This window comes from Trematomus bernacchii, unplaced genomic scaffold (assembly GCF_902827165.1).
Source record: "Trematomus bernacchii unplaced genomic scaffold, fTreBer1.1, whole genome shotgun sequence".
Taxonomy (NCBI): domain Eukaryota; kingdom Metazoa; phylum Chordata; class Actinopteri; order Perciformes; family Nototheniidae; genus Trematomus; species Trematomus bernacchii.
In genome coordinates, this window is record NW_022987739.1 from 28,732,494 (window position 1) to 28,759,244 (window position 26,751).

Consider the following 26,751-nt stretch of genomic DNA (forward strand, 5'->3'; position numbering starts at 1 on the left):
GTGATAGGCTAAGGGGCGGGACATTGCTTTGCAGTTGACCAATCACAACAGAGCCGGCCAGCTAACCAATCAGAGCAGACTGGGCTCTGGTTTCAGACAGAGGGTGAAAAGAGGTGCTGCAGCACAGGCAGTATGAGAAAAATAAAGAGCTTTTTGAACGTTTCACATAATAAACACCTTTTACTTTTGTGTCTCTGAGCAGGTGTTTCTGCTAATACCGTTATTTGTAACTGAGTTTATTTAACATGAGGTCCCTCTGTACATTTAAAGATTTATAAAGAATTGTAAAGGCTTTAAATACTTCTTCTGCCACTGTGTTTAGTAAAAGATGTATTTAATTGGTTATGTATTTAAAGCAAGAAATCAGTCAGGAGTAAGTAAGGAGAACTCTATCTAATGTATAAGCTAAATAAAGCTTTATAAATATGCAACATACAGGCTCACAATACAGGAAATGCTACTGAAAACGAAATCCAAACATACAATTTACATTACGAGACGATGTTAATGTTAAGCAGTGCAGAGAGACAGAGGACAAAACAGTGCAATTGATTGTTTCAGTGATGAGATAAGAAACCATGGATGTCCGTACCAAATGTCACGGCTATACGTGTCTAATTGTTTTGACTGACTGATGTTGGCATCCCTTCAGGGACACCGATAGCGTGGCTAAAGCACAGGTCATTACTCAAGCCCTTGGTTTTGCTTCTCTGTGTGTAAGAGCCATCAAGTGGAGCGTTTCCACTTTTCAAAATGAGAAAGTGTCCAAGAAGCTCTTCTCCGAGGCTCAATTATTTCCATTTCCTTCCCTTTCTGTGCGGGCCAATCACACAAGATGGCCCGTGATTACCAGATCTTCAAATGTGCGACATACTGGGAGGATTCAAGAGTCAACAGTATTTGAGTTTATTGCTTTTTTATCTTGGCCACAAGACAGGGAGGCAGTGTGTTCTACTTAGCTCTATTTAGTCTACAGATATGATAGATGTGAATGTGTTACTTGCTTGCAGTCACAAGATACAATTATTCTAAAGAAGAAAAACTGTCAGGTTAGTTTAAAAATGTACACCATTACAATTATAGTTACCTGTAAGTAAATGTAATCAGTGACCTAATCTAATCATCAACATAGAAAAAAGTCATGATTACTTTCTGGTACTTTTGGATTACCTCAATATCAAATGCAGTTCAAATAAATACAAGAGAAAATAAATATCAATAAGATGTTTTGTTACTGTTTTATGTTAGACAACATATCAATGTGACCTTAGAAAAGAAGGAACCGAGATATTTATTCGCCTCCCTTATGGGGACATAATGGAGGTCCCATGAGGGGAATCATTCATTTGAGGGTGAAGACTTGGTTAGGGTTAGGGTAAGGGTTAGGGTTAGGCATGTGTTGGTTATGGTTAAGGTTAGGATAAGTCTCCAGGAAATGCATGTAAGTCAATGTTATGTCCCTTGAAGTGATGTATACATGCAGGGCCGGCCCTAGATATTTTGGTGCCCTAGGCGAGATTATGATTTGGTGCCACTTACATCGTACAGGGCAAATGCAAAATGTTGCCGGCCCGGGGTGCAAAGGGTGTTTACTTTATTCAATTATTAATGTAAATGTATTACATCAAGGGCAGAAAATTAGGCAGAATACAAATTTAAAATTAATTAATTTAATTTTGTTTTAATTATTATATTTTTTCTCCCAGCGTAGCGCCCCTCCAGATCTGGCGCCCTAGGCGACCGGCTAGTTCGCCAGTGCCTAGGGCTGGCCCTGTATACATGGTATGTGTGTGTGTGTGTGTGTGTGTGTGTGTGTGTGTGTGTGTGTGTGTGTGTGTGTGTGTGTGTGTGTGTGTGTGTGTGTGTGTGTGTGTGTGTGTGTGTGTGTGTGTGTGTGTGTGTGTGTGTGTGTGTGTGTGTGTGTGTGTGTGTGTGTGTTATTTTGTCCTGGGATTAACTGCTCGGATCAAGTTATTTAGCCAGACTGATACACATATTCAAACCAGGAATTCTCCAGAAACTGACACCTGGTTTCACAACAAAACTCTGACCTTTTCCAAAGTCACTCCCCCATTGTCACACAAGTTGTTCAATAATGGAAGGCAACATTTTATAGTTTAAGTAAAATGTTGAGGTACTTGAGTTGAGTCTTTCCATTTTACTTTATACTTCTATTCACTGCAATTCAGAGGCATCTATTCTGTTTTTCACTCATATATTTATGTAACACTCAGTAACACATATAAAAACACATGATTTGATGCTGTACTTTTCTGTCCTATAGATAAAATCTCTGCGCAGAGGACACGTTTTTTAGTCTTATTATATATATATATATATAATAAAGTGGTTTCTTATTTTCTAAGGTTACATTGTTCTGTTATATTACATAATACACACAAAACATGTTATTATCATTTCTTTATGATCTATTTGCATTCCATTTGATATTGAGGTAACCCAAAAGCAACGTAAAGAACATTTTGATACTCAGATTAGGTTGATTACACTTTTTTTTGCAGGTAACTAGTCATTGTAATGCATTAAAAATACCCCTCCCAACCCTGTGTAAATGTGTTTAATTAACCGGATCAATACACACTTATTGCCCTCCTTTGACATCATGTAAGGCTGACTATAAAACAATTCCTATAAAAGCTTTTTGCATGAGTCAAAAAAACAAAAGTGACTCACCCTCTCCATCACTTAATGATTTATTAGTATAGTAGTCCTAGTAAACATCACTGTGACACATTTTTTTTTATTATTAATCATCAATTTCCCTCTCAAGCGGACGGAGATCCCGCTCATATCCTCCATCAGCACACAGTGTGTTTGAGAAAAACAAATCAGTAACAAAAAACAGAACACCCGAGTATTCCCCGTGCAGTAGTATTCCCAGAAAAGTGGGTGTGGGTGTGTGTGTGTGTGTGCGTGTGTGTGTGTGTGTGTGTGTGTGTGTGTGTGCGTGTGTGTGTGTGTGTGTGTGTGTGTGTGTGTGTGTGTGTGTGTGTGTGTGTGTGTGTGTGTGTGTGTGGGTTGGATGTGCGCAAGCGGGTGTGCTGATGGCCGGATCGTGTGATTGGTCACCTCTGCTCACAGGGGGATGCCTGCATGAGACAGTGTGCTTTTAAAGATCTGCTGCACATAAAGCTGGTAGAGATCCACCAGGACAGAAGACGAAGACGGAGAAGAGACTAAAACAAGCAGCCGTGCAACATCAGGAACATCCTCTCCAAACAGACAAGCGTAAAAGAGAGGAAAAGGAAGAGGAGATGCCTCTGCCGACTGTCAGACAACTTTTTCTTTTATGTTTATTCTGGTTTCTTGGATCTTGGAGCACAACAGGTGAGTGATTATATTTTATATTTTTTGACTTTGTAAGCATGGAGCGACTCAATTCAAATGCTAAAATTGTGTTCATGAAAGTAATAAATAACCTGTAAATCATGAGGTAAAAAAATATGTATTCTTTAACACATTATGGGGCAAATAAGTGCAGCATTACAAAGAGTGTCATAGGGATAATAGGAGATGAAATACTATGGTTTGTTTATGTCATTTGAAACCTTATGTTGTGTTCGGGTCTCCCATGACCCGTTTCAAGTTAAAATGATATAATAACTACGCTCTAGTTTTTTTTTCGGAACAAGGCTTCATGATATCCTCCACAACAGATATATCAACACTACAAAACTGATTTTGACAATTTTAGCCAAGTCTGAAGGTCTCTAAAAAAAAAAAGTGTATAATTTGGTGGTCGGGTCTGGGGAGACCCAGCAGCATTGTTTTGGGTGACTCTGGGTCAAATTTGGCCCAATCAAGATTCATCTTTGACTTTAGACACCCCTCCCCCACCCCCTTCATCCACTGCAACAATAATTTAAAACTTTGGGGAGATTGTATTCTAATTGTCTATTATAGTCAGATAACGTAATGATCCACTGTCTTCACTATAGGAAATATAATGAGTTAATTTAATCACATGTTTTACTTAAATATGTTTTTTGGGGGCATACAATAAAATTACAACAGGACTGTACGGTTATGAATGCATAATAGGTTAGTTATGATGTAGTTAAAAGAATATTGGATGATAGTCATTATTTGTGAGTGTTTTGGACTGAGATAAATCATGGGTCAAAATGTACCCGCGAACACCATGAACGGTAACAGCTTTCGAACACAACACAAAGGTTAAATGTAAGTAACAACTAACCTGTACTCAGGTCAGTACACATGTATTGGATTCACTCATTTAAACACAAAACACACACACACACACACACACACACACACACACACACACACACACACACACACACACACACACACACACACACACACACACACACACACACACACACACACACACACACACACAACAGGAGATCAAATACTATAAAGTATCAGAGTTTGTTTATATTTAGTCTGGTTTCCTTTATGTTTAGATTAGATTCAATTAAATTCAACTTTATTGTCATTGCAACGAAATACAGTTTGCTTCCAACCACAAAGTGTAAATAGTAATAAAGCGCATTCGTTTTCAATATTTCAAAGAACAAATATAAGGTGCAGGGTTTGGACAGATATAGATAGATACAGATATTATAAATAGTAAATACATGCATTGTAAATGAGTGTTTATTCTGGTTTCTTGGGTGCTGGAGCACAACAAGTGGATGATTATATTTGATATTGAGTTTGAAAGCGTGACTCAATTCAAATGCTAATATTGTGTAAATGCAAGAAATAAAAATATAGCCTGATAAAAGATCAATTGGATTGACTCTTTATATACATCTGGGGCAAAAAGGGGCAACGTTACAGCGTATTATTATGAATGTATAGAAGTTATTAATCATAGAGATAACAGGGGAGGATATATTATAAGGAGTGAGAGTTTGTTTGTGTCAGTAATTGTAAATAACAAATACCCTCTAAATGATGAGGGCAAAAACGATTCATTGGAGTCACTTCTTAAACACATCTAGGTCTAAAAGGGCTCATTATAGAAAACTATATGTAGCTTTTCCATCATAGGGATAATAGGAGATGAAACCATACAGAATACAAAGTATATATAAAGTTACTTAATGTACTTCATTAATGGATAAGTGGATAATAATTAAAGGGGACCTATCATGCAAAATGCACTTTTTGATGTCTTTTATACATAAATATGTGTCCCCGGTGTGTCAGGGAACTCACGCAGCGTCAGAAAATAAAACCCTCTCTCTTTACCTCCGTACCCAAATCTCTAAAAACGGGGCTGCAACGGAGTTGATCCAGATTTGCGTCCGATATGACGTAATATCTGAAATGTGGACCCACGGCCCTATCAGAAACGTTGCTATCAGAAACAATGCCCGACTGTTTTGGACGTAATATGGTCGGTGTTTACATTAGCATCGCTAACACTCAGAGCTAACCTGTACTGGAGAGCATGTGTGTGAAGAAGCAGGAAGTAAAAAGGAACTCACCTTGTGGTATAACCGGCAAGAGAGAAAGCCTTTGAGCTCCATACTGTTTCAGAAATAATCCTTGATAATCCATGATATGGCGTTTCATCACGGCAGTATTTAGTTTAGACAGTAGCTGCCGGGTCCCGCATGAGCTCAGAACCCTCCTTTTTTAAGCTTTATACCCCAAATCAGCACTTTTGAAACAGGAAGTGAAATAGAGGGATGTGAGGCATGGCTAGAATGGGTGATCTGTTTGGTATTTTGAGCTAAACACTTCATAGACATGTTTTTTATATATTTTTATATATCTGAGACCTATGCTATTGCCTACAAATAGCATGATAGGTGACCTCTAACTAATGTATTTATTATTTTTATTGCGTCATGTATCAAATTAATAAATTCTTTTTTGATCCATGAATAATTTTTGCTCTTTTACGTTCAAAGTACAGTAGGACGAAATAAGAACTACATATGTGAAGGATGATTGAAAAAGAAGAAACATTTATGACTGCATTATTATTGAACTAAACCATGATTTGGGGTATGATTCAAATTATAGCCTCATTAATTATTAATAATTAATGAGGCTATTGTAACATGCCAGCAGGTCAGTTTGTTGATGTCCTTAACAAAAGGTTACTCATTTATATTTATACATCTACAGTGCATATGCGTACATATGTAGAAAATAAACTAAATTATATTTGATCCAAATGTACAAGGATCTTCATTATGACTCAAAAAGCTTAGACAAAGCTTTATTATTATTATAAAATAAGATTATTATGAATGAACTATTTCTTGCTCTTTAAAGTGTTACTGTAGTTACATAACCAATTAAATACATCTACCTTTCACTTAACACAGTGTCAGAAGAAGTATTTAAAGCCTTTAAAATTATTTATAAACCTCATGCATAGTGACTTGATAAAGTATTGGCAGAAACACCTGCTCAAAGACACAAAAGTCAAAGATATTTTTGATGTAAAATGTTCAAAAAGCTCTTTATTTTTCTCATACTGCCTGTGCTGCAGCACCTCTTTTCACCCTCTGTCTGAAACCAGAGCCCAGTCTGCTCTGATTGGTTAGCTGGCCGGCTCTGTTGTGATTGGCCAACTGCTTAGAGATGTCCCGCCCCTTAGCCTATCACGTACAATGTGTCGGAGCGCTAGCCAATAGTGATGTCACTACGTTTCCACAGAAATGTTTTATTCATTTTCTCACATTTTCTCTCCTCACAGATGCCAGTGTTTTCGATCAGTGGGAAGACGGGATAGAGTTAAGAAAGGTAAGGGAATATCTTCGTCCAAAAATGTAATTTATACAACATTAAAGGTGGGGTATGTAATTTATTTCAGAAGCACTTGTTGTTATATTCCATGGAATGCTCTTAACATCCCGATAGCAATGAATATATTAAATGCTTTGGCAATAAATACGTTAAAAAATTCATCTGTGGAAGCCGTGGCGCTGTAAAAAGCACGACCAATCATCTGAGCCGGCCCGGCTAAAATAACTGGATGGCCTACCTGCCTGTCAGCCTTCCATCTGTGCACAAACTTATCTCGTGCCCTCATTGGTCATGTGCGCGTTCGTGTGTGTTGGAGGAGGGGCTCTGTAAGGAAGGGGCAGATTCGGTTGTGTATTTTCAAATTCTAGCGCACTCGAGCTGGTTTCTACAAAATGACCTACCCACCTTTAATACTTTTTGACAAGTTAGTGCATGTTTTTTTTAAATTTCTAATCAGCCTTCTTTGGTTCTAGATAATAAAACGTTAATTTCAGGGTTGTGAGTTAAAAAAAGGAGGTTGTTTAATTAACTAATCATTTGAATTATGAATCATTAATAAGATACAGTACAATACAATACACACATAGACAGTGAGAGATACATAGAGACTATCTATTGAATGCTCAATATAAATATACAGCATTAAAGTCAGTGTACACTATGATAGGCCAGTGTACAAATAACAAAATGTAAACATCTTATACCATGTAAATTAAAAGTTAGTAATAACAGTTTATTCTGAAAAGTTAAAAACAGAGTGGAATCTGGTTAAGAAAAGAGCAACTGAAGAAACCATGGAGCTTTACTTTGTCTACTTGTCAGATGTTACCAGAAATATTTCACTGTTATCATCTAAGATCTGTTTTAATGATAATATTCTGGATCAAAAATAAGTTCATAAATCAAACATCTGCTTATAAATCCAGATCCAATCCTCAGATTTCTTTTATTATTTGAAGCTGCACTCAGAAGTGAGACTGAAATAATGTGTTGTTGATAAGAATTCATATTGGAGTTGTTGTTTCTCTGCAGGTGCGAGACATCCAGAGCGATGATCTGAGTGATGTTTTATGGGGAGATCAGGATGAGGTAAAAATATGCAGTATTTTGTAATGTTTCTCAGATATACAACATTATAGTCTATGTCAACATTCAAGTAACACATTTCCCATCCATGGTATAATGAGCTTCATCGCAGTTTAACAACATTTTATCTGTAGAACTTCACAACTGACAGCTCGCCTTCATACATCAAATCAAAAACGGACTTATAACTTCAAACAGAAGTCTCAGTTTATCATCTTAAAACAATCTTAATTATCAAACTACTTTATAAGTATTTAACTGTTTGCAGTGTTAGAAGCATTGGCAATGACACATCGTAAAAATGAACAAAGCAAAATACAATATCTTGTGATAAACTGGAGTCCATTTAAATCTTTTTTTTTAAACCTCTTATTTGTGATGGACCAATCAACAGCAACACTCAATTATGCAACACCACTATCAATATACACTACAGTTGAACACTGTTGAATCAACATGTGACAAAATGTCCTCTGAAAGTGGCTTCTTATGTTCTTATTATGGAACATTTTTATTGATTTTTACATTGCATTAAAATCTGAATTTACAGGAGTTCGATTGGTGTGTCACTTATTTGTACTTTATGCAACTATCAGAAATATCTAAGCTATGAACACCATGTGAATAATCTGAATTGTTTCCCCACAGGAGCAAGACCAGAAAGTGTTTAAAAGAGTAAGTGTTCCTTCTCAGTTCTGCTTATTTCTGATTGGTTATTTCTGATATTTTTCAGCAGCAGCAGCAGCACATACTGACGTCTCAATCTTCTCCCTTTTTCAGTTCCTGTTTCATTACTCTAAAGCACGCAACTCTATCGGAGCTATGCAGCACCCTGTGCTCTCCAGAGGAGACAGCAAGCAAATGGTAGGAGGATCTTTTTAATCATTATGTCTAAAAATGTCAACATTACTGCTTTCATTTGACCCATTTCCACTTACTTTTTGCATGGGTGATTTTTTTTAACAAATAAGACATGATGTATTTAAGAGATCTAGTATCTAAAAATGTTTAAAACAAAGATAGAAAATATCAAATTTCCTGTTTGAAATGTTAAATCACCTTTCAAAATGACTAGTTTGTGTAAAAGGAGCCAAAAGCTGAATCATCACACACATTTTTTCTCATTATTCAGGAATTCAAACATCTTTTTAGAGTTTAAGTGTCATTTGTAGGCTGAGATTTGTTTTACAGTGTCAATACTTTATCCGTGTTTCACTACTGACACCACATCCTTACTTTTTGCCTTCTACTTAGATATCGTTTTTATAAAAGAAGCCAAAGCTTTCTGTCATCTGGATATTCCTCTCTAAATTCCCTCTCCTTTTTGCTCCTCCAGTCTCACTCAGTTCATCCTCTGATGAGGCTTTTCCCCAAACTCAGGAGGAAGAAGAACATGGTGCTTTTGGTAAGAAACACATACATACATACATATAGTGTTGAAGGTATACATTAGTTTATATTATTTGATAGGTTAAAGGTAGGGTAGGTAAGAAGAATGGAGAAACCAGCTCGAGTGCGCTAGAATTTGAAAGTACGCAGCCGAAAAAAATCTGCCCCTTCCTTCAGACTTCCTTACAGAGCCCCTCCTCCAACACACACGAACGCGCACATGACCAATGAGGGCACGAGATAAGTTTGTGCACAGATGGAAGGCTGACAGGCAGGTAGGCCATCCAGTTATTTGACCCGGGCCGGCTCAGATGATTGGTCGTGCTTTTTACAGCGCTACGGCTTCCACAGATGACAGTTTTTAATGTATTTATTGTCAAAGCATTTAATGTATTCATTGCTATCGGGATGTTAAGAGCATTCCATGGAATATAACAAAAAGTGTTTCTGAAGTGAATTACCTACTCCACCTTTAACATTTAATTTCTTGCTGTTTTTGTTTATAGTACATTAGTTAGTGTAATTCCTTTAGTTAAAGCAGTTGTTTATGCTTTCATTCTGAAGGCAGCTTTGGGTGATTGGGTATTTATTTGGGAGACAGGTGGAGGTGGGATAGCCAAAGGAAAGGGAAACAGGGCAATTTATAGTAAAACTGGTTGTCATTGTTCTGTTGGATGTTAGATTATTGGAAGAACGACGATCTTACCTCGACTTCGGATCCTTTTCATTACATGTCATTTGTTAGACGCTTTTATCCAAAGCGACTTACATACATTCAGTACTGTGGACAATCCCCACAGGAGCAATTTAGGGTGAAGTGTCTTGCCCAGGGACACAACGACATGCTGACTGCAGTGGGACTCGAACTTGCTACCCCTTGATTCGAAGTCCAGCACACTATCCACTGAGCCACAGCCGCCCCTTTTCCTTGCCTACAATTCGCTAGCTAATGCCTCAGCACCACGTTTATCGAGTAAATGTCCTCCTGTTATATTTCTTTATGATTTTGACGGTACATAGTGTTCTTTAACTCTCAGATGTATGTTAATATGTCAGGGGGCTTTCTGATCACATGCATGTTTGCCTTACCTGGTTTAAAGTTGCAAGAACTTGTCCAGGCAGTAACAACCTGAAACTGCAACACTGAATACTTTCATGCAACTTTTGTCCTTTTTTTCATATTTGTAACAGTATTTTTTATGAATATTAAGGCTCGGTGCTCTTCGTAATGAGAGTGGAAGGTTAGACAAAGGTTTCGTAGGAAGAAAATTTAAACAAAGTTTCTTGCCTATTTATCTTCTGTTTACTAGAAGTCACCCTTTCCAGGAAGCAAAGGAGTAGTTAATCGATTAAGAGAACCAGCGTTAATCTTTTTAAATTACATCACAGTTCAGATTCAATTAACTGACCTTTCTTATTTCTTCCTGATGAAGATTCGAGGTCTGCCGGAGGATATGCTGTAGAAGAATAATCTACAAACAGGAATGCCGACTAAATCTGAATCTACGGACGGAGCAACGTGCTCCATCGATGACAGAGAAATTACTTTTTGATAACAGAAAATAAATGATTGTACAGCTGGAAAACATAGAAACTGCTCCACCATGTGTCTGCCTGCTTCCAAATGTCTGCGAGTCGATGATGTGGGGCGCTACCAAACACTAATTGTTGCACAGTTACACAACACATGGGTACGCAGAATACAAACAAACAATAACAGTCACACAAATAACCCAAAAAAAGAGAATTAAGGGAAAAAGATGGCACAGATGATTGTGGCAAAGAGCTGAACTCACATTTAATTCAACAGATTTAAATGTACAGGTACATTTTGTGACATAATTATCATGAAAACGTAATAAAAAAGTTACAATTTGTCTTTGACGCGTTTGTAAATATTCAGTCGGATGTTTATTCCAGATTACAAAATGGGTTTCCCACCGAGGAAATGTACAGGAGGCTGTGTGGTTCAACAGAAGGTCATAGGTCAAAGGTCCAGCCAAGTGCCCTCCAGCAGGAGTTCAACATCCACCCACATGGTTTAATATGAAATGTATTTGCTGATGAAGGAGACGCTCCCCCTCTCTGCTGAAGGTCCTCTGAGCGTTTCCCACACAGCGTTTCTGGAGCGATAAACGTTTGTTTCTTAATAGTCCTCGTCCTCAGATTCGCTGTCCTTTCGGGAAGGAAGCGAACTTCTGATCGATGACATCAGCTTGTCTTCGATTTCTTTCCGTGGGTTTTCCTCCAGCTCTGTCTTCACGGCGCCGGACTCCGATAACCTCCACTCCAGCTCTGAGGACGCACACAGGACAAAGATAAGATCAATCAAATGGAATAGGATGACATTTACAGGATGTGGCTGTTTGTCCGAATTGTCTGAGTAAATCTGCAACACTTAAAAGATTAAAATATGACTGAAAGAATGTCATTTTTCTTCGAAGGACTAAACATTTTTAGAATAAAATGCAAAAGATTAAAAACAGCAATAACTGTGTAAATGAATCAGAAAACTTTAATTATCACAGGGGAAATGTGGGTTTGTGACAATTTCTCCATTTTAGAATAAACTATAGAATGTTAAAGGTCCCATGTCATGGCCATTTCTACTGATCATAATTCCATTGTTGAGGTCTACTAAAATACATTTACATTGTTCAATGTTCCAAAATCTCATTGGTCTCATTGGTCATCTCATTGGTTTCTCATACAGCATCTCTGTATAGTATGTGTATTCACTCTCTGTCCTACACGGCTTGTTGGAGCTCCTGCCCCCCCTCCCTATGAGCCCAGTGGCCGTCTGCGAGACACAGCGAGACACAGCGAAACCCAGCCCGAGCACACACACACACACCCGCAGCCTGGCTGGGAGTTTGTGTGTGTGCTCACACACCGACTCACAGCCTCGCCGCGTCCCGCCGTCTCAGGGAGGAGAAATCGGCGGAGCTGCAGCTGAGAAAAGATTGTGTGTGTGTGTGTGTGTGAGGAAGTCCGCAGATTGGTCCAAATATAACGGCTCCGCGGACGTAACGTAACGGCTCCACGGATTGGTCCATTTGGACCAATGGGTCCATTTGGGTATGGGCATGTCACTGTACCCAGGAAGATAAAGAGAAATCTCCAACGAGGCGTTCTGGGGCAGCATAGACAGGTCTTTTCTGTGTTAGAGTTTTACTCGCTACAGGGTGTACTTTGAGGGTTTGTGACTCTGCAGACCGTTTACATGCAGAAAAACCTTCATAACACACAAGGGGACGGGTAATAACCAGAAAAGCATGACATGGGACCTTTAAAAAAAGGATAAAAAAATGTATATAAAGATAAAAGTTTAAGTAAGAATGTGCAACAAAAACACAAAATAATAAAATATAACGAAATATATATATTTAGTTTTTGCTAACACTATTAACATCTGAATCTGCTGAGATGACAAATCCAAGACCCTTTATTTCAGTCACACTGACACTCAACGATTCTAAAAACATTTAAAGTTGAACCCAGTATATTATTGGTTTAAATGCTTCTCTAATGTCCTGGAACTTTTTCTGTAAGCGAGTGTCTTCCTACCCTCCACTTTGAGGCTCATGCCCCCGAAGACGAGCGGCCCGATGAACTGCGCCTTCATGTCGCCCTCGCGGTACACAAAGATGGTGGGCAGGTTGCGGTCGGGGTAGTTGGCGATGCAGGTGGTGGAGATGGACTTCAGGAACTTGGTCTGAGGGAACTTCCTGGCCAACACAGACAGGTGCTGGTTGATGAGCGTACACAGAGGGAGGCTGGGAGAGGAGAAGAACAATTAGAAAGTGTTGGGAAAATACTGACTGTACTCTTCCAATATGAGAGTAACATGATAACAAAGGTATCCCAACTGTAGCTGTGAACATGACAGGATGTATGATTACCTAGAAGAGCATCAGGACTGTTTTAGGCATATGATAGCTATGTGATTAACATGATGATTCAGCCTCTATGGAGATAGACATATGACAAGCATGATCATTTCTGACGTGGAGCTAATCTGAAGTAAACATTGAATTTTTAGGTTTTGAGATAAAAAGTCATATTTTTGAGAAAAAGTCAGAATCTTTAGAAAAAGTCAAAAAAAAATAGAAAAAGTCAGAATTTTGAGAAAAAGTCAGAATTGAGGAAAAAAATCAGATGTGAGATTTTTTTTTTAAGTCAGAATTTTGAGATTTTCAGAAAAACAACATTTTTTTCCCCCTGAATTTTGAGAAAAAGTCAAGAGTTTTTTATTTTGAGAGAAAGTCAGAATTTTGAGACTTTTTTGAAAAAGTCAGAATTTTGAGATTTTGAGAAAAAAGCCAACATTTTGAGAAAAAACTAATTATTTTTGACTGCTCATTTTGTTTAATCAACCAGTCCAAATAGGTATATGTTCCAGTTACAGTGACATGGAAAATAAGAAAATATCACATTTGTGCTTGATAATTGACTTTAAGAAATAATTGATGCTAAAACCTTTTGTTTTGTGTGAATCAATAAATCTATCACTTCGCAAAAAGCAATATTTAAAATGCAAGGAGGTGAGGGTTTAAGTTTTGCTCTTGTGCAACTCTAAAAATGACTCACTGAAAAGAAAAAGAATCCTGATATTAAGAGCTGTGTCGGACAGGAAATGATTCACACTAGACTTTTCCACGGTCTAAAAGGGTTCACCCGAACAAGACACAAGCATCAAGAAATAACTCCCAATATTTTCTTGTACGAGTCCTTGTCTTTGTTTGAAGAACCCACCCCTGCTTGTAGAGGTGCAGCACCACCCAGATGTCCTCTCCAGCCTTGTTGACCTCCTTGATGTAGTCCTGCCCGGAGATCTCCACCATCTCTCCAAACACGTTCTTCAGCTGAGTCGCTTTCCACTCTGAGAGACGCTTCTGTCTGTGGGACGAACATATAAGTATGAAGCCAAATCCAGTTTGCAGGTTTGCATTTTCACATGCACTAGTCTTGAGAAGACATTTCACACAGAGTAACAGTATAATACACATTATTGCTCCAATCTCTACTCACCGGTACATTTCAATGGCAGCCTCGTCTTCCTCACCAAACTCATCTTCGTTCTCGTCCAGATCTTCCAGCGACATGTCCTCGTATGTTTTCACTATCAGAGACACGACAGTAACAGCAGTTCATCACATGTTCTGAAAAGGCTCTAACCCTTAGTGATCCAATCCAATCCACTTTATTTCTATAGCGCATATTAAAAACAGAGGGTTCACCAAAGTGCTTCACAGCAAACATAACATTATAATAAAAGATAATATTACTATAATACATAAGAATAGATAAAAGGTACATAAAAGCTGTGGACAGACAATAAAAGCATACAAATGGGAAAAGAGGTGGGTCTTTAGGCGGGACTTAAACGTTTGGAGGGTGGGCGACAATTTGACATGGGGGGGCAGGTCGTTCCAGAGCCTGGGGGCTACCGCTGAGAACGCTCGGTCTCCCCTGGTCTTGGTTTTAGGGACTACCAGCAGCAGCTGATCAGCCTGCTGGTATGTAGAGGGGCCAGCCTATTGAGCGATTTAAAAACAAATAATAACATTTTAAAATGAACTCTAAAATGGACGGGAAGCCAGAGGAGGGAAGCCAGTGGAGGGAAGCCAGTGGAGGGAAGCCAGTGGAGGGAAGCCAGTGGAGGGAAACCAGTGGAGGGAAACCAGAGGAGGGAAGCCAGTGGAGGGAAGCCAGTGGAGGGAAGCCATTGGAGGGAAGCCAGTGGAGGGAAGCCAGAGGAGGGAAGCCAGAGGAGGGAAGCCAGTGGAGGGAAGCCAGAGGAGGGAAGCCAGTGGAGGGAAGCCAGTGGAGGGAAGCCAGTGGAGTGAAGCCAGTGGAGGGAAGCCAGTGGAGGGAAACCAGTGGAGGGAAACCAGAGGAGGGAAGCCAGTGGAGGGAAGCCAGAGGAGGGAAGCCAGTGGAGGGAAACCAGTGGAGGGAAGCCAGAGGAGGGAAGCCGGTGGAGGGAAGCCGGAATTGGGGTGATGTGCTCATGCTTGCGTGTTCCTGTAAGTTCCTTGATCAGTGGTTTAATTAGAGCACACTAGTGATCGAAATATCATATTTGATCTAATTCACATGATTTTCATTTGTACGTTTTCACAGTACGTTGTAATACATTACATGTTAGACGCTTTTATCCAAAGCGACTTACATACTCAATACTGTGGACAATCCCCACAGGAGCAATTTGGGGTGAAGAAGTGTCTTGCCCAGGGACACAACGACATGCTGACTGCAGTGGGGTTTGAACCTGTGACCCCCTGATCCGCACCACACGCCTATTGAAGGACACTTTAAAAATCATGTTTTCTAAGGTAACATATATATTCCAAGTTCTTCTCTTACCGATAGACCGCTGCTGGCGGGCCAGTTCCTCCTCCTCTTCGGCATCATTAGGGACCTCTTTGGGAGGAAGGACACCTTTCTTCCTCAGGATATCATTCCACTCCGTGTCTTCATTTGGGTCCTGTAGAAAAAACAAAGCAATTACGACTGTTACTCTTATTCTGGGATACCTTTGGCTTGGATATGTTATGTTTGTAAGATGATTTCAAAACTGAAATCTGCTAGTTTTCAAGAATCCAAAGAAAACGAATTTTTGGTAGTTGGATGGCCACACACGAAAATAACTAACTGACAGAAAGAAAAAGTAAACATATGATTGTGTCTAAACCTGCTGGGGGTATTGGAAGTGACTAGGTAAACGTTTAGAGTGCTCTGCCTACAACAGCAATGCGGAGCGAGATTTAACCGCCTAGAAAGAAATTAGTAGATTGATGGATGGTAGGGGCTGCAAGCTAAACTATATAAAGGGGTCATACACTTTTTCAATGACTTTTCCATGACTTCTCCATGACCTTTACCTAATTTTCCATGACCAAAGAAATTACTCTTTCTCAGCGGTACCACTGAAAATGGTTTATTTGAACATGGAACAGGAAAATAAGGTCTGAAACATGTTGTGCCTATCTAAAACAAATCAAATAGGCTTACTAGCTTCTACACGCTAAAGCAACTAAAATCTCTCACCAGCAAAATACCTCGTCAGTTAAATGCCATTTTACGTTTCATTACTATACGATACAGTATTTATTATCATTATAGTATTACTATTTCGGTGATTAGATCAAATATAAATGATCTTTGATGCAACTTTAGTTACATTTCCATGACTTTCCCAAAACTTTGGGGAAAATATTGTTTTCCATAACTTTTCCAGGGCCTGGAATTAGCATTTTGAATTTCCATAACTTTTCCAGGTTTTTAATGACCGTAAGAACCCTGCATATATTCTGTTTAAACCCCTGAAATCCTCCTTATCTACTGTGGTCAGAGCTCCAGGGAATACACCTCACGTGTAGGTAAAGTCATGTTAGGCATGACTCAGACTGTATTTCAGGATGTACATTTCAGCTCTAAGTAATGACGCTATGGATTAGCCTTCGTCAGACAAAAAGCAGTTTAGCTTTCTTTCTACATATATATTTTTTTTACATTTTGTAGACTGTCTGAAATATCTGTAGACTATCGACTCATTTTAAAAAGCCTGGGACATTTCCACTGACATGAAATGGCCTCTTATGGAATATTAACGTTTATAATAACCACATGTTTGATAAAATGGTGATTAGTTACACTTCTAGCTGACCTCCAATCGGGTTATCAAAACAAAGAATCTCAATATCACAAGACACATGAGTTTCTCAGTGGGCTTTACAGAGTAAAACACATGAATGACAGTGCGAAAAGATACATAAAATGACAGGAAAATAATAAAAAGATAAAATAGAGTGTAAAATACAGGAAACTAAATGGTGATATTAGCATTTAGCTAGCTAAAGCTAACATTTAAACAGCTGATACGCCCAGTTACACTGCTAAAGCTAAATAAATTTAAAAACTCTTACATTTTCTCCACACACAACTTCGACATCAACCGATGTTAACGCGCCACATTCACCAAAAACAAACCACAGCGTTTAAAGGTTTAAAGAAGAGTTACAAACCTGCATTTTGTCAGATAACAGCTTCCTCTGAAATCACACCACGGCTGTCTTCTCAGACCCGGAAACAGAAAGGAGTGTTCGGGTAGAAACAAAAAGCTACCACTGTTTCAAATTAACTCACTCTTCTTCCAGGATTAAAATAAAGTCCGTGTTATTTTTTCAGAATGTAATTCAAGAACAATCTGTATTTTAAATATGTATTTTTGTGCTGCTAGAGCTTGGTTAGCCATGTTTTAAAAGAGGAGGAACATTACGCATTATAGGTCGGACAATAATAGAAGTGACACCAACTTCCTTTTGACGCTCGATGTGACCATATAAGGAGCGAGAGCGCAGCATTCCATTTGTGGCTGCAGCTGAGCAAGAAACCAAACAGGTGCTGCTGCACACACACACGCACGCACGCACGCACGCACGCACGCACGCACGCACACACACACACACACACACACACACACACACACACACACACACACACACACACACTCACTCACGTTGTCTACTGGTGTATATAAATATGGTTAAGGAAGAAGTGCCTTCAAAAGTATGTGTCACTCCAATGTATTATTACAAATATATAAATTGTAGTGGGTTGAAGTGGGTTGCTCAACTCGAAACAAATCTAGATATGAGGTGTAGCAAAGACAACCACATCAAAGTGAAAACCAAATTGAAAACCAGTTCTTATCATTACTCTATAAACAGATTTCCTTTTCGGAGTGTGACTGTATTGTGCTTATCTGAAGTAAAACTCCAACACACAATCAGCTTTTCTTTATGAACAACATGTGTATTCTTACCATGTATACTTTGAAACATAACAGTTAAGTGAATCTAATGGAGTAATAAGTAACATTAACTCTCCAAATGTAAAATGATGGATAATATAGTATCTAACAATGCAGGTAAAATGACATAATTGCAGTGCAGTACTTACAGTGTACGACTGTAACCATTAATTAACCAATTGTTTAAAACTATCCATAAGAAAAAGGACGATTACAGACTAAACGCACATACAAATAAGACTGAGATGGATGTGGTATATTGTTTGAATTAAAACATAAAGTTATCATTGATGTGAAGCCATGAGGACGGTCTTCATGTGAAATCTGCGACACACGTCGTTGAAATCTAATTTAAGCTCCTGCCAGTTTCACTTGCTCAACTTCCTCTTTTTCTAATTCCTCTTCTTACTCATTATACTTTTCACAAGCACAATGAGTATATATATTTAGCAAATAGAATGATGTTAAATGAAATGATAAGAGGCAACGAACATGGGGGCATGAGCCAGGAAGTGGTATTTGAGTGATGGTAGTTATTGTACCAAAGACATACAGGACAGAGTGTGCAGTGTGCATTTCAGAGGGAGGGTCAACAGACGCCAAACAGTGACTCTTTTCACTAATTATGACCCCTAATTGGTTAATTAAGCCATGGACACTATTGGCTGGTATATGATGTTGAGCTTACACACGTGAAAGGTTGTTTGAAAACGTACGTTATATCTCGTAATGGTGTTGACAGACTTTAAAACTGTTGCTGTACAATAACCAGTTAAGCCCCGAGCCTGTTTTTCAGGTCTCAGGCTCGAAAATGACATTCCCAGAACAAATGACTATAACTTCTAAAAGGGGTAAATTAATAATCTTTTTTCTCAAAGCAATGATAAACCTGTGAGTTGGATGTAGAAGTGTCAGAATCAATATAGAATTTTTTTATTTTAAAGTAAATTCAGATTGAACTAAATGTAAATTAGTGTCCGTCCAAAAAAAAAAACATTACTTATAGTGAAAACCACCCTTGAATGATGGGATAGTAGACTAAAAGCTTTAGGAATCCAAACTATAACATATAATAAGTACCCTGTATCAAGATTGATGCAAAACAAGTGACATGTGACCTTTTTAGAGAGATTTAGCAACAAAAGAAACCACCTTTGGGGTCATTTGGGTGGATTTGCCGGTTCTCTGGAACCCATTGGTCGATTTTGGTGATTGACATCTCTTTTGAACCGTTAGAGCCAATAGAATCGAAGGGGAAGTTCCACACACACACACACACACACACACACACATTACCATTGAGGAGTGAGTGTGTCGAAAACGCAGTCGACAGCTATGTTACGCTCTGAAAACTGAAAACTGAAACCTAGGCTCAAACTAGTAAATATGAAGATGGATTATCAGGAATAATTTCAAAGTGACACAGACACATTGGATTAACCATTGGATTAAAAATTGGATTAACCATTGGATTAACCATTGGATTAACCATTGGATTAACCATTGGATTAACTATTGGATTAACCATTGGATTAACCTTCAGCAGCGTTTTTATCGTTTTGATGCCATTGAACACAACTTTTGACAATAAGGGATTCATTGCCAAGTGTTTAACGAGATATTCTGCTTTTTGATTTTTCAAAGATTGAGAAGTAACATCTCAGAAAACCACAGAGCTTTCATTCTATTTCCCATTGTTGCATTTCCTGTCTTTAAGACTAGACAATGATTGATTCTTGTATTCACATAAGGAAATCCTCTGTCGGTCTAAAGGCTAAATGCTGACTATTAGAATTGACATTCAGCTGTATTTCGATTTCTTTATTCACTGTATTTTGATTTGTTGGTTTCCAGATTGGGTCATCTTGATTAATAGGTCTAATCTAATTATTCTCTGCTCTTTAGCAAATAAATCCCTCTAGATAATACACTACATCAGGTAAAAGCCATTAAGAACAGAATGTAAGTTAGTTTTATTTAATTACTGTTATATGTTGTTTAATTTGCCATTGAGTTGTCAGGAGCCGTTGATAACAGGACATTTAGATTCCTCTTATTCAGTCCTAATAATGGATGGTCTGAATGTGTCATCAGAATTGGGTTTATTCAATTAATACCAAATAAATCCCAAATTGAGATCAATAAAGTGATTATTTAATAAATCAATAAAGCAAATCTTATTTTATCTTATCTTAAACACACACATGGGCTTTGGTGTGAATTAAAGCATACATAAGCAATGTAATAGAAACAACATGTACAACAAGAGCAAATAAATACATATTATAAAACTTATTGTAAAAAACAAACACATGTTCACAACAAATATAGAGAAAAAAATACATTAAGCACATGTCAAATTACTGTAACATAATATGTACAGTATATATACATTTCAAATTGGTATAACTGTGCGGTTTTAAAAGAGGTAGTCGTGTGATAAATGTGCAAACATAGTAAATAGACAATGAGCTTTTGTGTGATAACTACAGTCCTGAGCACCTGAGCATTGTGTCAGCTGAACAGCCAATCACAAGAGGGCTAGTGAATATTTACAGGAAGAGAAAGTCGGTGAAATGCGGAAGAGAAATATAATAAAAACGAAGAGCTCTCACTCTGTCTCTGTTTTCAAGGAACCACATCTTTGTGCACAATAACTGCAATAAAAGCTTTTCTTGCCAAAATGGAAATATGTATATAAAAAAGCATTGTTCTGATTCTGGGGTTGAAAACTATTTTCTAAAATATTTTTGAAGGGATTTATAACAATAAGAAACATTTATTAATATGTAATTGTGACATGTGACATGTGACATGTACAGTATGTAGTAACGGTTAGGGTGTATTTATTTATTTATTTATTCCACACATGGCAGTTATTTTAAAACAAAACATGTACACTTTACAACACATGTACACTTATACTGTTTTTTTTTTATAGCGCGTGGTGGAAAGGAGCAGGGAGAAGAACATCTTATTTGACCTGCCCCTTCTTAAAAAACAAAAACAAAACAGAATAATAACCATAAAAAAGTAAAATAAAAGCAATATTCTTTCAGTCACAGTTGCTTACAAATACTGAAACATAAAATCAGAACACAATCACACATCAAGTCAACTTCATACTGTCTCATTACGCTTTCTTTATACATTTTCTTAAACATAAACCTTTTCTTACAGCCCTTTAAATCATTCGGCAACTACAGATACACACATCTGCTTTAAAAAATGAAAAAGAACATTATATGTTAATAAAAAAATAGAGTAACTATTTATAAACTACTGCTCCACCCCAGAGTGGGTCATCGCCTCCAATAGAGGATCTCTGTGGTGTGTACAGCTGCTGCAGATCGGGCGTGAGGCAGCAGACGAGAGGCGGACTGAAGCCTGCAGCTGTCCGCAGGAGAACCATGGAGAACCCCGAGAACCCGCCTCTGTAGGGCCGAGCAGGACGCTCCATATCCGGGGAACAAGAGTCAACTCACCGCCGCTGTAAACACGGTGGGGGGGCTCCCTCCTGCGGGAAGAAATGTGGCTAAACCCGGAGGAAGTTCTGCTGAAAAACGCTCTGAAGCTCTGGGTGACCGTCAGGAGCAACGACTTCTTCCTCCTGCAGAGGAGGAGAGGACATGGAGAGCCCACAGGCAGGATCACAGGTAAACAACAACAACAACAACAAACTACAACACACACAAGGGAGGTACAAAAACAAAAACAAAAAATAGATTTAAGTACCGTACTTAAACATTTGAGAGACTTTTACCTTACTAAAGTATTTCCATATTTTGCTACTTTGTACTTCTACTCCACTACATTTCAGGTGTAAATCATGTACTTTTACTCCACTAAATATACCTTTAGTTACTTCACAGATCTGGATGAATGATGTGAAATATACTCAACTCTTAAATCAGACTTTAGTTCCACCTGGACTAAATTCACAAGCTACCCTGCAGTATACAAAGTCATCCAAACTAGCTGCACCTTTACCAGCTTTGAGAACACTTTAATGATCAATCATTATCATATATATTATTCTGAAATGGACCAATCTACAGAACAACTACTACTACTTTTTGTACTTTTAAGTAGATTTTTATGCTAATACTTTTCTACTTTTACTTGAGTAACATTTTGAATGCAGGACTTTTACTTGTAACAGAGTATTCCTACACTTTGGTACTTCTACTTTTACTGAAGTACAAGATCGGAGTACTTCTCCCACCTCTGATTACACGTAAACCGGTAACTAGGACAACAATGGAGAAGCCAGAGAAATCCAGCTGTCATCTCAACAATAGGAACAACAGGAAAGAGGCAGCAGGCAAAATCACAAGGGGTTGAAACGGAGAGAAGGATTACAAAGTTAACATAAATTCTGGGAATTTTGGATCAGTTGGTTTCACGGGAAAGCCCCGGAATGACCACAGCCTGTGTGTGTGTTACTATGGCAACTGATGCCTTGAAACCAACTGTATAACTTTATGGAAACTTTACTTAAACAATTGAGCAAGCTGCTATGCTCCAACTGTAGTTAAAACACTGCGACCATTTCTTTAAAAAAAGCTTGCAACAGTCCTTTGTGTCAAATCCAGACTTTCTCACTTCCTATAAAGATGTTTCACACAGGCCTCAAAGCCAACATTCGAAGTAGAGTGGGGGGGTTGGGGGCTACCACACCTTGCAATGTGCATTGTTAAAGGAAAGCAGGGTTAACGGATCAAAGCTGCCACAACTATTACATTTGATTGTCCATTGACAGATAAAACATGATTAATGATTTACTTTTAATGGCATAACATTGTATTTTTAGGCTCTCAAACGTGGAGATTTCCTGCTTTTTAAGTTAATATGTTTTTGTTTTTTTGGCTGACACTGGACAAACGACTTCAAAGACTGGGATGGATTATCTTTTGCTATATTCTGACATTTTATGGGCAGATTAACCGATAATGTAAAGTAGTTGCAGCCCTACTTGCAGCATTGAAAACATCACCAACCATCTGAATTCACTTTATACCTTAATTTTGGTCTGCAGACAAAGTTCTCTCTCAAAAAAATATTGACTTATTTATGATTATATTACTTTAATGTACTTTTAACAATCACTCCTAGTTTAATTTTCAAGGATGCATTCTGTGTGAACAGTATAGAAAAGTACCTAAAAATGTTAAATACATGTATAGACACATAATATATATATATATATAATTGGAAATACTCGAGTAAAAGTACGTTTTATTTAAATATTCCCAAACGAAAGTCAGTTTACATACTGCATTGTCTTGTTCATGTTTCTTGAAGCCTTGAAAGGCGCCTATATAAAATAAATGAATTCTTATTATTAGTTTAATTATCTCCACTTAGTGAGAGCTCAAGTTCCCAAACATGCACAGTGATAGATTTCATTCAGTGGTCTTAATGCTGCCATATTTAAGACGCCCCCCCCCCCCCCCCCCCCTGTGAAATTCATACTCTCATTCTTTATTTAGTGATAACTGTACACACTGTTGACCGCGTGCTGGTGCAGCTGTAGCCGTCTTTCTGTTTCCCATCGAGCTTCCCAGACGCGCTGTTTGCTGTTTCCTCTGTCTCGCTTCCTCTCTTTACTTCACTGACACATAACGAGATTTACACGATGAGGACACTTCATATCATTAAACCAGACAAGCAGCTCACACACAGTCCTCTTTATTCTCCCTCTTCTTCCCTGTGGGGGAAGCCAAGCGGTTGCTCTTCTCATAAAACAGAATAGTAGGAACTTCCTGTCCGGGGTTTACTTTGTGTTTGTGTTTGTTCCCACTGTTCCCATGGCGAGAGCAGGTGAAAGGTCAAGTCCTGTTGTCACGTCGTTCAACATTGACTAATTCAACCAGGTCGTCTCCGGCATTCCTGCCACACAAGAGGAGGAAACAAACGCAGAGCAGAGTTTGTTTCATCACTCAGATCTAACTTTTAAAAAGTTTTTTAGGTTTAATGATTAAAGCAGGAACTATAAGACAGTGTGAAAACAGCGGTGATGCAAGCAGGATTTCTGAGAAGGGCAGGGCAACTAAACATCTGCAGCTGATAAGTTCCTCATACCAAACCCTGTTTTATTTATTTCCAAGCAAATACCTATCTCTCCAAGAGGCTCTATTATGCTTTTGGGGTTTTCCCTTTTCCTGCAGTGTGTAATATAGGTTTTAGTGCATGTAAATGGTCTACAATGGCTACAATCCCAAAGTTCTCTCCAGAGGGAGTTTCTCTCCGCCTCCATTGGACTCCTTTGTTTACTTTCCTAACATAGTGACATCAGTATGTAACGCTCGTGCTTCTATTGGCTAGCGCTCCAACATATTGTAGGTGATAAGCTAAGGGGCGGGACATCTCTCAGCAGTTGATCAATCACAACAGAGCCGGCCAGCTAACCAATCAGAGCAGACTGGGCTCTGGTTTCAGACAGAGGGTGAAAAGAGGTGCTGCAGCACAGGCAGTATGAGAAAAATAAAGAGCTTTTTGAACATTAGAGCATGGAGACATGTCCCAGTAGAGACACTACATACTGATATACACCTGAACATCAGCAGGAGAGGACTCTTTAAAGTAGAGACACTACATACTGATATACACCTGAACATCAGCAGGAGAGGACTCTTTAAAGTAGAGACACTACATACTGATATACACCTGAACATCAGCAGGAGAGGACTCTTTAAAGTAGAGACACTACATACTGATATACACCTGAACATCAGCAGGAGAGGACTCTTTAAAGTAGAGACACTACATACTGATATACACCTGAACATCAGCAGGAGAGGACTCTTTAAAGTAGAGACACTACATACTGATATGAACCTGAACATCAGCAGGAGAGGACTCTTTAAAGTAGAGACACTACATACTGATATACACCTGAACATCAGCAGGAGAGGACTCTTTAAAGTAGAGACACTACATACTGATATACACCTGAACATCAGCAGGAGAGGACTCTTTAAAAAGCTTTTTTAATATAGGAATATTAAAGGGGGCTTATTATGCTCATTTGTATTCAACCCGTTGTCCTTAATTTATTTCGTTGACCTAAAAGCAGCACAAGACAGAGCTGGAGTCTCTATGTCTCCTCAGCAGTATTCATTAGCAGAGAAAGGCGGTGATTCATCTTGACTCCTCTCTCTGGAAAGTTTCCCCTGTAACCCCTGCAGGCTTTGTGTTGTCAGACGGAGGGGTTTGTGTTGCCGGGCGGCCGGCCTCAAAGCTCCACGCAGCTCGACTTTGACTCTGAGATATGCTTTACATTTGGCTGAGTGCCAGACGCGTTATCTCTACAGATCTCCACCTGCCTCCACTAACAACGCCTGGTATTCTTCTGGATTAAAGCTGATGACCGATGATATTTTATGCTGCACTGTAACTTTTAACTTTTATCCATGTATTTTTTCTTTTAATGTTTATTTTATTATCTTTTCTTTTTAATGACTGATTTTAAATGCCATTTTCATAATGTCTTCCATTTTTGTAAAGCACTTTGAATTGCCTTGTGTTGAAAGGTGCTATATAAATAAACTTGCCTTGCCTTGCCTTGCCTTGCCTTGCCTTGCTAATGTTCAGTGTGTAATACAACCAGAGTTGAATGATTGTAAAAGGAACTAAAAGCGTACTTTCCAAAGGTGGAAAAGCCTCTTTTTGACTCTCACAAGACTATGACATAATCCCATTCTGAAAGCAGACTTTCAGCTTCTTCTTGACAGTTTCACTGCAGGTTTTTATAGTCGGACATACCTGACGCTTTCAGTTAAATCATAAACTTGTCTGCCATTATGCAGGAAAACTGATACTGATCCCTCTCCCTCTTCTCTCCATGTCTCACGTCTCCTTTGTGTTTTCAGTCATAACTTTGAACTGTTTGAAATGCAGGGTGGTACTGCAGATGCAGGTCGGGCTGATCAGGCTGATAACGCTGGGGTAAAAAGAGCTGTGTATAAAGAAGCTTCTAAGTTTGTTTCTGAAGTGCATCGACTCCTAAGGGTTGTAAAATAATCCCTACAATTATGACTTTCCAAACCCCCCCCCCCCCCTTTAAGCATGCAGGGGGCCTCTGTAAAATAAAAAAAAGTACTTAGTACCAAATACGCAACATAAAAATGGCAGATTAAAATAACGTCTTGTCTGTTTCTGTTTTCTTGTGCCTCCACTCTGAGCCTCTCTGCATATTTTACACCCGTCGGTGTATTTCTGTCATCCAGCTGTGAAATATTGCTGCCTGTGTATGAACTCCTCACTTCTCTCTCTGTTTAGATTGACTGTAGAGATGTAATAGTACTTTCAATGTGGTTTGTTTGAGTTGGATTAATATGTTGGATAAATGTTTTTATAGCACCAGCACCAAATTCATATCATTGTAACGTGAGATTTATATTCAAATCAGCTTGAAGTTAGTTCCACAAAATGCGGGCAGTAGGAATGGATTCAGAAACAGGTTTATTACCAGGTAGGTTGACACGTACGAGGAATTTGACTTGGTGTCGTCGTACAGTAAAGTAAAACTAAAATGTAAAACACAGATAGAGATCTTTTTAACATCACTACAAATCTGTTTACATGCGAGATATCCCCCTTATTTCTGCTTTATTTCCACCACACAGATTGAACCTCTCACTGCAGGTTTTGTTGTTATGTATCTCATGTATTGTCTCTGCGTCCTGTTGTCTCTC

At 38.5% G+C, this 26,751-nt stretch overlaps 3 protein-coding genes across 4 annotated transcripts in view; 2 read left to right on the forward strand and 1 right to left on the reverse strand.

The window, feature by feature from the left end:
- Nucleotides 1–3,142: 3,142 nt before the first annotated feature.
- On the forward strand, nucleotides 3,143–11,005 carry nms (neuromedin S). The gene is made up of 7 exons (XM_034147813.1): nucleotides 3,143–3,348; nucleotides 6,710–6,756; nucleotides 7,792–7,848; nucleotides 8,494–8,520; nucleotides 8,626–8,709; nucleotides 9,182–9,250; nucleotides 10,668–11,005. Exons 1-7 carry the CDS (start codon nucleotides 3,276–3,278, stop codon nucleotides 10,695–10,697), a joined length of 387 nt encoding a protein of 128 aa, XP_034003704.1. The 5' UTR covers nucleotides 3,143–3,275; the 3' UTR covers nucleotides 10,698–11,005.
- pdcl3 (phosducin-like 3) lies at nucleotides 11,005–17,379 on the reverse strand. The gene is made up of 6 exons (XM_034147812.1): nucleotides 17,265–17,379; nucleotides 15,604–15,724; nucleotides 14,266–14,356; nucleotides 13,990–14,133; nucleotides 12,802–13,010; nucleotides 11,005–11,529 (listed from the first exon to the last, which is right to left on the reverse strand). The coding sequence occupies exons 1-6, from the start codon at nucleotides 17,268–17,270 to the stop codon at nucleotides 11,381–11,383; spliced, it is 720 nt and encodes a 239-aa protein (XP_034003703.1). The 5' UTR covers nucleotides 17,271–17,379; the 3' UTR covers nucleotides 11,005–11,380.
- Nucleotides 17,380–21,401: 4,022 nt separating this feature from the next.
- LOC117495665 (TBC1 domain family member 8) overlaps nucleotides 21,402–26,751 on the forward strand; it is a 32,644-nt gene continuing 27,294 nt past the window's right edge. For both annotated transcript variants that reach the window (XM_034147079.1, XM_034147080.1), the window contains exon 1: nucleotides 21,402–21,708. In XM_034147079.1, coding sequence (XP_034002970.1) covers nucleotides 21,582–21,708 — 127 coding nt within the window. In that variant the 5' untranslated portion in view covers nucleotides 21,402–21,581. The remainder of the gene's footprint in view (nucleotides 21,709–26,751) is intronic.

Bases quoted from the DNA above. Each gene is read 5' to 3' on its own strand.
- nms (XM_034147813.1), top strand. From the start codon at position 3,276: ATGCCTCTGCCGACTGTCAGACAACTTTTTCTTTTATGTTTATTCTGG. The intron at 8,521-8,625 runs GTAAGTGTTCCT...TCCCTTTTTCAG, and splicing joins ACCAGAAAGTGTTTAAAAGA to TTCCTGTTTCATTACTCTAA. The intron at 8,710-9,181 runs GTAGGAGGATCT...TTGCTCCTCCAG, and splicing joins GAGGAGACAGCAAGCAAATG to TCTCACTCAGTTCATCCTCT.
- pdcl3 (XM_034147812.1), bottom strand. The intron at 14,357-15,603 runs GTAAGAGAAGAA...TGTCTCTGATAG, and splicing joins CCGCCAGCAGCGGTCTATCG to TGAAAACATACGAGGACATG. The intron at 13,011-13,989 runs GTGGGTTCTTCA...CTCCTCTCCCAG, and splicing joins CTGCACCTCTACAAGCAGGG to CCTCCCTCTGTGTACGCTCA.